This window comes from Rhodamnia argentea, chromosome 6, assembly GCF_020921035.1.
Source record: "Rhodamnia argentea isolate NSW1041297 chromosome 6, ASM2092103v1, whole genome shotgun sequence".
Lineage (NCBI taxonomy): Eukaryota > Viridiplantae > Streptophyta > Magnoliopsida > Myrtales > Myrtaceae > Rhodamnia > Rhodamnia argentea.
Window position 1 is genome coordinate 5,000,016 of NC_063155.1, and position 12,938 is coordinate 5,012,953.

A 12,938-nucleotide genomic window follows, 5' to 3' on the forward strand; every position below is an offset into this window, starting at 1 on the left:
ATTCCGTACATTAATAGTAAGGTTCCATTTATTTCACGAAAAATGAATGATTAAAAAATATTTTTCTAAAAATGATCGTTTATATGCTTGAAATAATTAGTCAATGAATTTTTTTTTCATTATTGACAATAACTTATATCCGAACATTTTCGTGAACGATGAAAATATTTTATCCATTATTTAAGTGACACAAAGTGATCATTTTGAGAAAAATATTTTCGAATGATTCATTTTTCACGAAACAAGTAAAGCCTTACTAACTAGTTGTAAGCTTTGACAAAAAAAAAAATAGTTGTAAGGGATACTGCTTTGGCAAGTTTACTAATGTCACTGTTAAGGTTTTCCTTTGAGTGGCCAATTTGTAAATAAGTACATAACTTACATTCCATTTGAAGTTGGTAAAATCCTTATTCCCCTCGTCACTCACACAACGTTTGTTCGGAGGGATTAGGAGGGAAGAAAGGGGTCTTAAAGCACGGTTGTATTTGGATGGAGAGAAATAAGCCGAGGGAAAGGATTAGGGTTATTCTTCTTATGTAAACATAACCAAAGTGATTGATTCGGGTTTAAAATAGGGAAAATTACGAAAAAAAAAATCTTAATTTAGTTCTAAATTTTTTTATTTGGTCAATTTAGTCCTAAACTTTTTGATAATTTGCCAATTGACTCATTCTGGTTAATTTTAGCTTAAAATCGCTTATGTGAAAGCAGACCGTCTTACGTGGCATGGCTGTCGCCGACATCAACCGAATTGGCATAAGCACATCGTGTTTGGATGGACAGAAAATGATTAAGGTTAAGCTTTTTATGTAAAAATAACTGAAGTGATCAATTCGGGTTGAAAATATCCCTCAAACCAAATCAATGTAAATAACAGACTATCTTTCCTCCGAATTTGCATAACAAATTCAGCTATTTGGGTTCAAAGCATCACTCAAACTAAGTTGAAGATGTATATCGATTTTCCGAGGAAACTGCCTTTGAAGTATATACTGAGTTCATGTCTAATCAATATTATGGGCAAAAAGATCCGATGTGGTCCTTTTTTTCGAAAGAAAATTTTAATGGTCAAGATCGAACAAAAAAGGAACATAAGAAGCTTTCAAGTAAAGCAAATCCCAAAATGCGGCAAAGAAAAAAAAAAAAAAAAAAACCGAAAACAACAAGGGTATGCCTGCACTTACAAGCTTGCTTTCATCCCAAAAGACCAAATTCGTCTCAACATTAAAAAGGAAAAAATCGAAGGCCGATCACCCCAACCGTCAGTAATGGATGCACATCGAGATCTAGCCCTCCAGAAACTACGGCTTGTAGTGTGTGCCTAGCTTTGACACCCTCAATTCTATCATCATACAGAGACAAGTTCTGAAACTTAAATCTTAACTAAATCAGGAGACGAGGACTTCCATCGAATCCCAGAAAGTCATAAAACCACATCCAATACATTCTGCCGGTAGGACTGGTGATGACATTCTCATAAAGTTTTTTAACTGTAAGCAGATTTGTTCACCATGACAAACAAAGAAAAGCAACAACAATATAAAGAAGACACCAAAAGATTAGATAGAGAGAAAAAAACAAAGAATCAAAGCCTAAAATATAAAAGCGGAGCAAAGTAGGCTCTCAGCTTCAGATATTAAAGCTGTGAGCTGCAGGTGAATTTTTTTTTTACCGAGGTTTATTTATTTATTTATTTATTTATTTGGGAGAGAGAGGATTGGCACTATGATAATTTAAGGGACGAAAAAATGAATTATACTTTTAACTACGTAGCTTGACCACAATTTGACTCCATAATTATAAACAATTATCCGCAGAATGGGGATACTATAATATTTTCTCTTTATTTCTTTTATTTAATTTCCAAAGTTTAACATTGAATTAAAGAATTATAAACTAAGTTCAAATGATAACCACTCTACTAAAATAAATAGCTTGTCGCTAGTAGCCTCTGAAAACCAGTTAACCTCCACGAAGTGCCAAATAGCATAAACCAACCACTTTGTTTTAGCGAATTAAACAAAAGCACTTAGAAATTTGGAAAAAAAAAACTCAATAATTAAAAAAAACACACAAAAAATATAAGATTGATTTCGTAAGACTTTTAACTCAACTTTAAAAATATAACATAATATAAGAGTAAGCATTAGCTCACCTGAAAAGTAGAATTCACAAAATGAGAGAAGAAAATGTCATTGTTAAAGATGGTTTAGAAAATTCTGAAATGTCGAATATACGATGAAACAAATGAATTATCTTATGTGCGCAATAAAACATTAAATTGTTTTTACAAATTTTAAACATTGAGTTGCTTATTATTCAATTCCGAAATTAATAGATTTCTTTACTTGTACATGACATATCATTTATCTAACAAGCAGCTCTCAAGTAGGCACATATTAACTACCATAATAACATTAATCCAGAGAAGATCTACGACAACCCTAATACACAAAACTTCATCAATATGACAAATATACTCTGTCGCAATTTTGTCCCATGTTGGCCGTTAAAAATTTTATGTGGTGGCATATATGGATAACGGTAGAAAAATCGAATTGACTTGCACTTCCAATGTAATGTATCACATAAACTCAATTCGTTTACACTATTGTCATGAGGAGTCCATTGCTTCCCTCCGACAATTTCAAGTTCTCTTTGACTCTATTTTCTATGTTGTTTAAGTAAGCCACTCCATGTAGGACTTCAACGGGTGACTAGGACGAAAACGTGATGAAGGATATATTTTTCATATTGATAAATGAGCAAATGAATCTGGAAGATTTTGGTGACAAACAAAAAAATATTTAGTGATATTGACGGGCAGACTTTTGATGGTCTTTCCCTTTTGTAAATTCATGCGTACGTAGCATGAATTAAAAAGTCTCCGGAAACAAACAGCATATGTAGGGCAAACAATTAAAAGAAACAATAAATACATTGAAAGTCCTAAAAATTCATCTTAAAAGTACAATTGAATCCTACTCGAAGAATTACAATCAAACCGTAAAACTAAGTCAAGTTAATGCAATTAAATCCTTTCGTTAATTCTTTTTAATTATTTTCCCTTTGGGAGAATAATGTGGGAGGAAACGGGGACATGTGGGAGAAAGGATCCATGTAGCAACATCATTGAACTGGATATTAACTACAGGTTAAGTTGATAGCTTGCACTATAGAAAAGCATCACCTCCAACAATGCTACCACACAGCAAGCATAGTTTATACCAGACCAAGTGAAACAATACAGAGAAAATGCAGAAAATTCTAATTCTCGTCTCATCATTAATAAGTATGGAAGGAGCTATGTAACCATCTTCTCAGCTAAAGAACAAAACAACATCGCTCAATTATCAAAACCCATTAATTCTTGCTGAAGCAAAACATCGTCTGGTCTGTAGAAAGGACTTCAAAACTCGATATGAGAACAACAAAACCCTAGATTTAAGCTCCGATGACTTCGGTGGGGGCAGCCTCGGCCATTGGTTCATCAGCAGGCCTATCCAACTTCACGCCAATATCTTCTGAATAATCACCATGGACCTATCATATGACAGGATACACAAACAGTTAGGCTACAGATTTCCCAACGATTTAACAATCACGAACTGCAGTATCCATATAAAAGTCACTTTCATTTTATTTGAAGCACTGAATTTACTGACATCTATAATAATATCTTATTAACTCCCCCTGTAGCTGACGCTACGCGACTCCATAAAGCAAATTCAATCTTGTTATCCAGTTGAGCACAAATGAAAACTAAGGTTATATGCAAACCATTTTACTAAGTACACCACACTAGGCATCTCAAAACTCGTCAACATCCGTCAACATCCGCCGAGAATGTAACGGGCAGAAAAACTATCAAGATTTTTAGAGCAAATATAAGTATTTCAGTTCCTGAAATTAGGATAAGAAACTTCACGAAATTAGGTTAAGAAATTTTCCTTCACTATCTCAGACAGTTACGAAAATAAAATCAATGGAAAAAGAAACATACCTCCATCAATTTTCCAAGATCAAATTTAGGAGCTTTCAGAATCTTGACCTTCCGAATGAAAACATTCTGCAGAGGATAGATGCTAGATGTAGCCTTCTCAATTTCCTTTCCAATCATCTCAGGAATGAACTTCCTGACCAATTCCTTCAAGTCGCAAGATGTAGCCTGGTTTACCATGATTTCCCTCATCTTCCTACGAATCTGGTACCAAACCATTTCTACTTAAATCGCAACACATAATCGCAAAGCCAATCTCTAAGGAAAACTACATATTGGGCACATCCAACCACCGCCACTATGTAAATTATCAGAGCATACACATTATAGGGCGCTGAGGAGAAAATTAAAAAAGAAAGCAAACTAATGATGTTGAGCATACCATTCATCGGTATACCATGCAGATTAACTGTAATGCTTCTACAGATATAGTAGAGACTGCTATTCTCTCATAGACCAGAGAAATAGCTGTTATTCAGCATAACAGATAAGTCACCTGTCTGATCTGGCTAGATTGCGCATAGCAGGTCCTCTTGACCTGATTTGGACGTCTCTTAGTGAAGCCAATGCAGAACATCCTCAAAGTGTAATTATCTGTTGTCTTCACATCAACATGAGCTTCAATCAATGTCTGCCATTTTCTCACCAAGGACCTCAACTTATCGGTCGTGAAGTCCATTCCCTGAAATTATTCATATAAAGGAAAGGCATAGGTTAATTTCATTTCAAAAGGAATAGATGATTCTCAAAAAGTGTAATGATCACGTTTAACTCAACCTCACACAGAAACCCAACATAAAAAAAGGATCTTACCCAGAAATTAGTCAGGACATTCTTTCCCTGAACATCTTCACTCCTCAGACGAATCTTTCTGTAGGCATGGTCCTCATCACCCTGAAGGTCAGCCAACGATACCTCAAACACTCTGTGTTTGAGACCTTCTGAAGCAATCTGCCAATGTGCATAATTGGTGTCATGTCAAAAGACACTATGAGGAACAAATAACTTCCGGAAATCTAAAAGCTGTGTGAGCAGGCGGGTTGCCAAAAAAGACAACACCAACTAAGGCATTACTATGAGAGAATCAGAAAAGACGTCAAAAGGCATTGACTTCAAACAATTCTTATTCTTTCACCCTCATAAGATCCTTACAAAGAGCATGGCAAGATCAGCGCCAAATTATCACAAAGAAACCAGCTACGAGCGCCAGAGAGAGAACGACAAATGACACGTTCAGCACTGAGCATATCAATATCTCCAATTCTTATCACAGTGATAAAAGCAAATATTTTATAAAATTTATTATCTAAATCATTCGTTCTCTTGGCAAACGATTTGCTGTTTTACACATCAACAACTACAAAGATGAATACCACAAGTAAACCAAAAAAGATGTCTTTAAGTGCTATCTAGACCACCATTCAAGTAATGACATTTAATCCAAAGTCCTAGACAACAAAGAACTTTCACAACGAGCATACAGATATACGCTGAAAACTTCCCCAATTTTCAACCAGACCAATTAGATCAAATCAAACAAAAGCAAAAGCAATAAAGAACATACCTTGGTACCCTGAGTACGGGTAACAAGAGTTTTGCCCACATTCTTCACGGAGAACACTGATGGGGCCTTGATATCATACCAGTCCTTCTTGGCAAACGGGTCGACTCTACACAAATGCCACAACAACAGCAACAACAAAAATGGACAAAATCAGAACAAACTACAATGACCTCGGATAGCTATGACAGAAGATCAAATTCAACAGATCTACGAACACCCAATCAGCCCAAAACTAGAACACCGAAACTTACGCCTTCTTCTTGCCTCCCTTCTTCCCCTTGGAAATCCTCTTGTTCTTCCTGCATCAATCACCAATCATCAGTATTCAACGACAAAGTTCAAACAGGGGAATCGAACCACGAACGCGATGGGGGAGCAAAATGAAGGTGAAGAGCAGAGAGGTGAGGGGGAGTTACCCGACGGCCATGGTTGGGAGGAGACTAGGGTTTGTCTAGGAGGGAAGGAGCTGGTGACGGCTCTACGAGCAAACCCCCTTCGACGCACTGGCAAGTGAAAACCCTAATACCAGCTCAGCACCTGCGCGGACGTTTTATAGTAGGGTGGGCAAAGATGCGGTGCGTGCGCGTCCACCGTCTATGCGTGGACCTGGAGCAGAAGGGTAATATCGTCAAGATAGTACAAAGGTCTTATGAGAAGATTTTTCTTCTTTTGTTCTTTTATTATTGGTTTATGAATTTTGAGTTTCACCTTAAAATTGTCGATTAGGTCCAATGCCGACCATTGCGTGCTTGGGTTAATTTTGCAAGTGATATTTTCTATATGTCAATTATATTTTTGGGTGAAAATTCAAATATTTTTCAGGCTGTCAGTAAACGTTATAGAAAAATCTTTTATATTTTTTTCAATTTATTTGTGATTAGGCGGTTTTTTTTATTGTAATATAAAGAACTTCCGAGACGATGAAACATGAGACCATTACTTGTGTGTTAGTGTACCGTATCATATAGAAGGGGAGGCATGCGCGGGACAACATACAAAGGAACATGTGAATTGAAAAAAAAATAGATTACTTAAGGTAAAACAATTTGTGTCGAGAAGGTGTTGGTTCAAATAATAAGAGCGATTGCTTCTCTCTTCGTAATTCAAGCCTTACTAGAAATGCTGTGAATAAAATACATAGTGCATTCATTAGATCGCTAAAGAGGTGAAGGTGCGCGAAAGCCGATCGGAGCACCATTTAATTGCTAAGAAGGAATTGTATAGTTCCTAACTTTGTTTCTGCGAAAATTAATGCATCCATGATGAACAGGGAAAGAAGACATAAGAAAATTTCTTTTCTTTTTTTTCGTGAAATCAACTTATGTAGAAAAGATGGAGGTGTTAAAAGAGCTATAGAATTCCGCAATTCAATAGAATGGATTGATGAATTGGATTAAAACTCTAATGTTTGAAGATCTCGAAACTTTTGACCCCCAAAAAAAAAAAAAGGAAAGAAGATTTCGAAACTTGTTTCTTTTATTATAAATTCACAAGAAAAGCTCGGGCAACACATTAAGTTTCAAATTGGCATTAGATTTCCACTTACATCTGTCACTCCACATAACATTTATCAAGTTGTAGAGGTGGGAAAATGGATCAAGAATCCATATATCAACCCATGTGAATCGTAAATGAATTGCTTAACATACTTAAATGGATTATAAATTGGTTACTTAATAATTTATTTTGTCTTAAATGGGTCATAAGTGAGTTTATCTTTAATATCTTAAATATCTTAAGCGAGTCATAAAAAAAAGTTTTCCAATTTTTTTTTAATTTTTTAATTTTCTTTTTTCTTTCTTTTTATTGAGAGAGGCGGCAGTAGTGGCGGCGGCGGAGTGGAAACAAAAAGCAAGATGTCTTCTCTCACATCGGCTTCCCTAGGAAGAACTATCCAAGAAGAGAAAACTCTCATCATCCTTTGAACCTCCAACGGCCCATCACAAGGTCTCTTCTTCCTCGATGGGGTATTAGTAGAGGTGGCCGGTTCCGGTTCCTAAAAAAGGTGGAACCGGAACCGCCGGTTCCTAGGCCCAATGGTTATTTTTCCCCAGACCTCCTCTTTAAAAAAAAAAAAAATAGGGTCGGAACCGGCGGAACCGTGGGCCCGGTCAACGGGCCGGTTCCGGGTCCACGGTTCATTTTGGCCATCTCTAGGTATTAGTATTACCATGAGCAGAAGTCATCTTTCACCGTGAAGGTCATTTCTGCTTCTACCGCCGGAACGAGGAAGGGCGGCGGTGCTGGGGACTACGAGCCTAGCGATGACCAGAGGCAATTTCAAGAGAAAGCCTTCCCGGTTCCGGTATGAGCCCTCACCTCCTCCACCGCCAATGGCCGAGAGGGAGGATGGGCATCGGCACTCCCGGCGGGTTGAGGGAAAGAGACCACCACCGCAACGGAAGAAGTTGACTTTCATGACCCTATTGGTCCTTCTCGAGTTGGAGGCGGCCGGTTCTTGCGGGCGTTGAGGGAGAGACACCACCGGTGCCGAGGTCTAGCGATCGGCGAGGGCCACGAAACCCGTGTCAGATACGAGCGAGGGTCGGGTCCTCGTCTGCGACCAGTGAGGGTCTACTGGACTTTAAAAAAAAAGGGGATAAGAAAAAAAGAACAACAAATGGGAGGTGAATACTCGAAAATACTTGATGTGAAAAGCAAAGTTGAGGGATGCTATTTGTCATCAGTAGACTTGGATATAGCCAAGCCCGCCCTTTATGATCGTGTCCAGTACAAGTAGCCGATGCATACTTTCATGTAGAGATGGCCAAAATGAACTGTGGGCCCGGAACCGGCCTGTTGACCGGCCCGGAACCCGCCTGTTGACCGGGCCCACGGTTCCAACCCGGAACCGGTCCGGAACCGCCGGTTCCGGGCGGGTCTCGACCCTGTCTTTTTTTTTTTTAAAAAAGGAGGAGGCCCGGGGAAAAATAACCATTGGGCCTAGGAACCGGAACCGGCCCGGAACCAGCGGTTCCACCTTTTTTAGGAACCGGAACCGGCCACCTCTACTTTCATGTATGTGTCACATGTCGGTTTATCTAGCGTTCCCAACACCGTGCGGTCTCGGACCGTGATGTATGTCCCTCACATCCCCAAGGCCTGCTTCATGTATGGATCGCCCCATTGCAAGTTCTCACATGTCTGGGCCCATTCATAATTAGCCCATAAAAAGCCCGCTCAATATGAAAGCCCACAGAGTGTGCTTAGGCCCATAGTCCTATGACTTAATTGCCCGTGTCCATTTTAACTTCAAGAACTGAGAATGTGGGAGATTTAAAAGAAGCTATCAACCTCTCCGCCCAGCTTCACCTCTTGTCATCAAAACTCGTGCGCGACGTCTCTGTTTTTATTGGTCAAGAACATTGTTGTTCTGTCGTTTTCGGTAGCAACGCTTGAGAGTTATGAACACAAAGATGAACGTTCGACTTCGATCGAAGACACGCCGATGGATACAGACGAATCGTCGCGAACATCACACGGGGTGCGAAATCGGACTCGAACAACTTTTATAGACAAGATGAAGCAACAGCGAAACGGCTGTCGCTCTGATAAATACGTTGGAGTTTGCTTTAAGTTAAAGGGGAGACCAAACCTTCTTCAGGGACAGTCAGCTACACAAATTCAAAACGAGAAAGTCAAAAGAGAGAGAGAGAGGCAAGAGAGAAATCCAGATTCCACACTTAGGTTGCATCAAGTAGGTGCTTCCTTTTTTCAATTGAAAAAGAAAGGAAAGAGGGAGAATTGGGAAACTGTCAGCACAGCTTCGGAGTTGACTTCATCAGAAAACCAGCTCTAGACTCTCTTCAACCACGCTCGTGCTTTTGAAGATAGGCATTGAGTTTGGAAAAAAAGCTCAATCAGTACCTGTTTCCATGAACCTGCAATCACAGAAAAACAATGAATTACTCTTCTGAATTGAGTTCTTCTTTCAATGGGTATTTTCCATTTTTAGATTCAGCACTACTCACGTCATATGAAACAAGGGATCTGCAGTAATTGGCGTTTGTGAGCACTGTGCTGGTGGATCCGCACTCGCTTTCCTTAAGCGACACCGTCGACTTATCCAGCTTGATCGACCAGGGATACTGGTAGTTTTGGACCGCCGACCCGGCGTGCGACGACGACCGCTGCATCCGCATCGCCCGTGGCACATTCCTCCCCTCCATCGAGGGCCTCCTCCGGCTCGGCTGCCTCTCGTAGTAATTGTCTGGCCTCTGTTTCGGCGCGCTCTGGGATCGGGCCTTGGCCCGGGAGGACTCGGTGTTGGCCATGTAGTTCGGGTACAGCGGGTACTCGTAGGAGAGGGACTCTGCGTACTCGGGCCTTGGGAAGGCGAAGGGTATCCGAGCGGGGTCGGGCTTGGACACGGCCGAGTAGAACTGCGGGCTGCTCTGGGCCATCCCGAGGGAGTAATCCTCAAAGTGGCCACTGCAGGTTCTCGGGCTGAGCTCCGACGGCACCGGGGAAATCTGGTTGTTCTGAGGCTTGGAGTATGCCCGGGGCGGCGCCGGGAATTTGGAATCTATCCACTCGGGCTGCGGATGAGTGGAGTAGCTACTCCTGCTCATTGTGCTTGCTTTTGACTCTCCTAAATCCATCTCTACAATCTTTATATTCTCCTCCAACACTTTCTCAGATTCCTAAGTGCATAAACAAGAAATTTACTCATTAATTCCTAATAGGACTAATATCAGTTAGTAGATGTCACTGTTCCATCAGTTCCATCGGTTGTGTGACTAAAAATGCAGGACTAGTTTATATGGCTAAAAAAATTGGATCTTACATGGTATATGTTGCGGTACCGATTGTCTTGAGTGGATTTCCGGTGGGTCGAGAGTCTCGGGTTGGTGGGCTTTGAGCCCTCGGTGCTGCGGAGCCTGTTCGCTCGGGCCCTGGCCTGGACCGTCACCAATGCCTGAATGCACCGGAGAGTCACCGTTGCCTGTTTCCTCACCAGGTGACCCCTCACCAATGCCTGCAACTTCACAAGCCCTTTCAACGCGCGAAGCGCTTTCCTCGCCTGAGAGACAATCGAGAAAAGAACAGTTCAGATCACACCAATCCTGAGGACTTGGCTCTTGTTGAGATGGGCTACTCGTCCATGTCTCAAGGAATGCCACATCTACTTTAATCTGTGGTCTCTAGGAGGAGGAGAAACTAGCATGTTTTACCAAGTAAGATCTGAACACTGATTGGATCTTGATAGCAGCGACCTCCTCGATGGCGCTGCCTCTTCTGTTGGTGGCCGCAGTCAGCCGGATCACGGCAGCTGCAGCCCGTGCAGCTGCCACCGCCGCATCGGAGGCCGCAGCAGTCGCCGCCGCCACAGCCATTGCGTGCTTCTTCTTCTGCTCATTCTCAGAGTCTAGGGTGGCCAACAGGGCTGGTGTCACGGTAGCAGCGGCGACAAGCTCCGAGGAATTCAGATCCTTCGAAGGAGTCGCCGGCGCGGCGGACGATCGCCGGAAGCTCCACCGCCGCTTCTCCTTCGGAGTCGTGGGGAGGAAGCAGAGCGGGGTCGTCGGGTTCTCGGTCGGGATCGTGGGGGGATTGCGGGTGTGATTGGTTGAGCTCTTGTCCTTGTCCCTGTCCTTGAGATCCTTGTCTTTCTTGCCCGTCAAGAAGTGTCTGAGCCACTTTCCTGTCTTCCCCATCTCCCCTTTCCCTCTCTTCAAATCCTCCTAAACTGCCAAGAAGAACATGGAGGAGGAGGAGGCAAACGAAAATGATTCCAAGGCAATGCTTGATCAGTGGTTTTGAGCACAACCCCGTCAGTCTTTCTTATTACAAAGCACAACTCAGCTGCAAAGATTTTCTTTTCTTGTTTCTGGTTTTGACAGCCTAATCTCACTGTCTCATTACTCTCTCCCTCTCTCAACCACCGCATGCAGAGAATTATTTTGGGTCTTTCTTGGCAAGGCAAGTTTAGAGAGATAAGTGCTTTGTCCTGTGGTGGTGGTGGTGGTGGAGGGGTGAGAGAAGCTCAGAGGAAGCAACATGCCCAAGCCACCCTGCCAATCCCTAGGGAGCTGGTGAATCGGTGAGTTGTGCTGTGATACCTTACCTTGCATTGACATTCTTTGAAAAGTAATGACATTGGGAAACATATTAAATTTAGGTGTGCAATGGTTTTCACTGTGGTTCTCACATTTTTATATTCACCCAATCTTAGTCCTATGCCCATCTTGCCCTTACCTGAATCCCTCGTCCTCGCGGGTCCGGTCAGGGCTGATTTGGTAATTTTCCCGAAGCGGATTGGGGAAAATGAGGCATCAGAGGGACCATGTGGAAATGGGTCAAGGAACATGGAGAATCCTTGTACAATACTCATTGTTAAAGATTTGGGGGGGAAGATAATCCATTTGTCCCAGTTGGAGATCCATCATGGGGTCATTGCATCAAGAGCTCTATCCTTAATTTGTGTCGTATTCATTTTTTTTAAATTTTTTTAAATTTTTTATTGTATATTGATAGGGACTTTACAAGAAATTGGAGAGACATAGGAGTTGTGGGGATACTGGGGCCCACTCAAGGGGCAAGAGTTCCTTAATCTGGAGGGATTGCCAACCGGGCCTGCACGTGCTCGTCCAAAGCGCACACTGGTGCAATGCAGGAGGGAGGAGCATAACTTGCCTGAACCGGGCGCACTGGAAAGCCTGGGGCATCCCAGCCGTTGGATGAAGCAGGTTCCGTAAGGCGTACGTTATCCGACGGCTCATATTCACTGGGCTCACGTGTGTCCGGAGCATGTGATAATTTTCAAGAAAGGAGAGGAGTCTTTTGCCTGATGAAGGGAGCTATTGAGTTTGAGGTGAAGGGGCTTTTGCCATGTTTTGTTTCCAAAACCTGAAAGCCACCAAGATGCAATGACTCTCCACCAAGTCATCTTTCGCACCCGTAGTGTCCTCTTTCAGTTCATGGCTTTCCCTAAAGAGGAGAAGCAAGTAATCCCTAATGGGGAAAGGCAAATTACCCTATAGGACTGGGATTGTGATACGAGTTGGATTCTCATGTGGGTAAGACTATCGAGAAAGTCGTTATATACCATCTATTGATTTGAGCAGTTAGCGAGATATATCGGTCATTGATCAAGCATATTGTGCCTCAATATCTTCCATTACATGCTTGAGATAACGGCAGGTATGATAACTTAATAATATCGTGCACCATATATTAGAGTTTCCTCGTGCTAAAATTAGGTCTAACTCAATGGACCAGGACCAGCTTTCTTAAGAGCCCCTATTCAGATTTTGGACTCACTAAAGTAACGTTAGGCACAAAAGGATATGATAACTTGAATGGGCTCGATTAATCCTCTCGAGTGCATGTAAGCTGATACATTTATGTGCATCGACTAAGTCTTCATTCATA

At 41.7% G+C, this 12,938-nt stretch overlaps 2 protein-coding genes across 2 annotated transcripts; both read right to left on the reverse strand.

Moving 5' to 3' along the window:
* Positions 1-3,256: 3,256 nt before the first annotated feature.
* Positions 3,257-6,131, reverse strand: LOC115744047 (40S ribosomal protein S3a). The gene is made up of 7 exons (XM_030679136.1): positions 5,981-6,131; positions 5,816-5,863; positions 5,565-5,670; positions 4,814-4,951; positions 4,497-4,682; positions 4,004-4,204; positions 3,257-3,543 (listed from the first exon to the last, which is right to left on the reverse strand). Exons 1-7 carry the CDS (start codon positions 5,989-5,991, stop codon positions 3,445-3,447), a joined length of 789 nt encoding a protein of 262 aa, XP_030534996.1. The 5' UTR covers positions 5,992-6,131; the 3' UTR covers positions 3,257-3,444.
* A 3,077-nt stretch (positions 6,132-9,208) lies between these two features.
* Positions 9,209-11,568, reverse strand: LOC115745864 (protein IQ-DOMAIN 19). Its single transcript, XM_030681480.2, has 4 exons — positions 10,739-11,568; positions 10,351-10,587; positions 9,536-10,207; positions 9,209-9,445 (listed from the first exon to the last, which is right to left on the reverse strand). Exons 1-4 carry the CDS (start codon positions 11,219-11,221, stop codon positions 9,425-9,427), a joined length of 1,413 nt encoding a protein of 470 aa, XP_030537340.1. The 5' UTR covers positions 11,222-11,568; the 3' UTR covers positions 9,209-9,424.
* Positions 11,569-12,938: the final 1,370 nt, after the last annotated feature.

Bases quoted from the DNA above. Each gene is read 5' to 3' on its own strand.
- LOC115745864 (XM_030681480.2), bottom strand. From the start codon at position 11,221: ATGGGGAAGACAGGAAAGTGGCTCAGACACTTCTTGACGGGCAAGAAA. The intron at 10,588-10,738 runs GTAAAACATGCT...ATTGTCTCTCAG, and splicing joins CAGTGTTCAGATCTTACTTG to GCGAGGAAAGCGCTTCGCGC. The intron at 10,208-10,350 runs GTAAGATCCAAT...TTATGCACTTAG, and splicing joins GGTACCGCAACATATACCAT to GAATCTGAGAAAGTGTTGGA.
- LOC115744047 (XM_030679136.1), bottom strand. The intron at 5,671-5,815 runs GTAAGTTTCGGT...GCATTTGTGTAG, and splicing joins AAGGGAGGCAAGAAGAAGGC to AGTCGACCCGTTTGCCAAGA. The intron at 4,952-5,564 runs GTATGTTCTTTA...GCACATTGGCAG, and splicing joins CCCGTACTCAGGGTACCAAG to ATTGCTTCAGAAGGTCTCAA.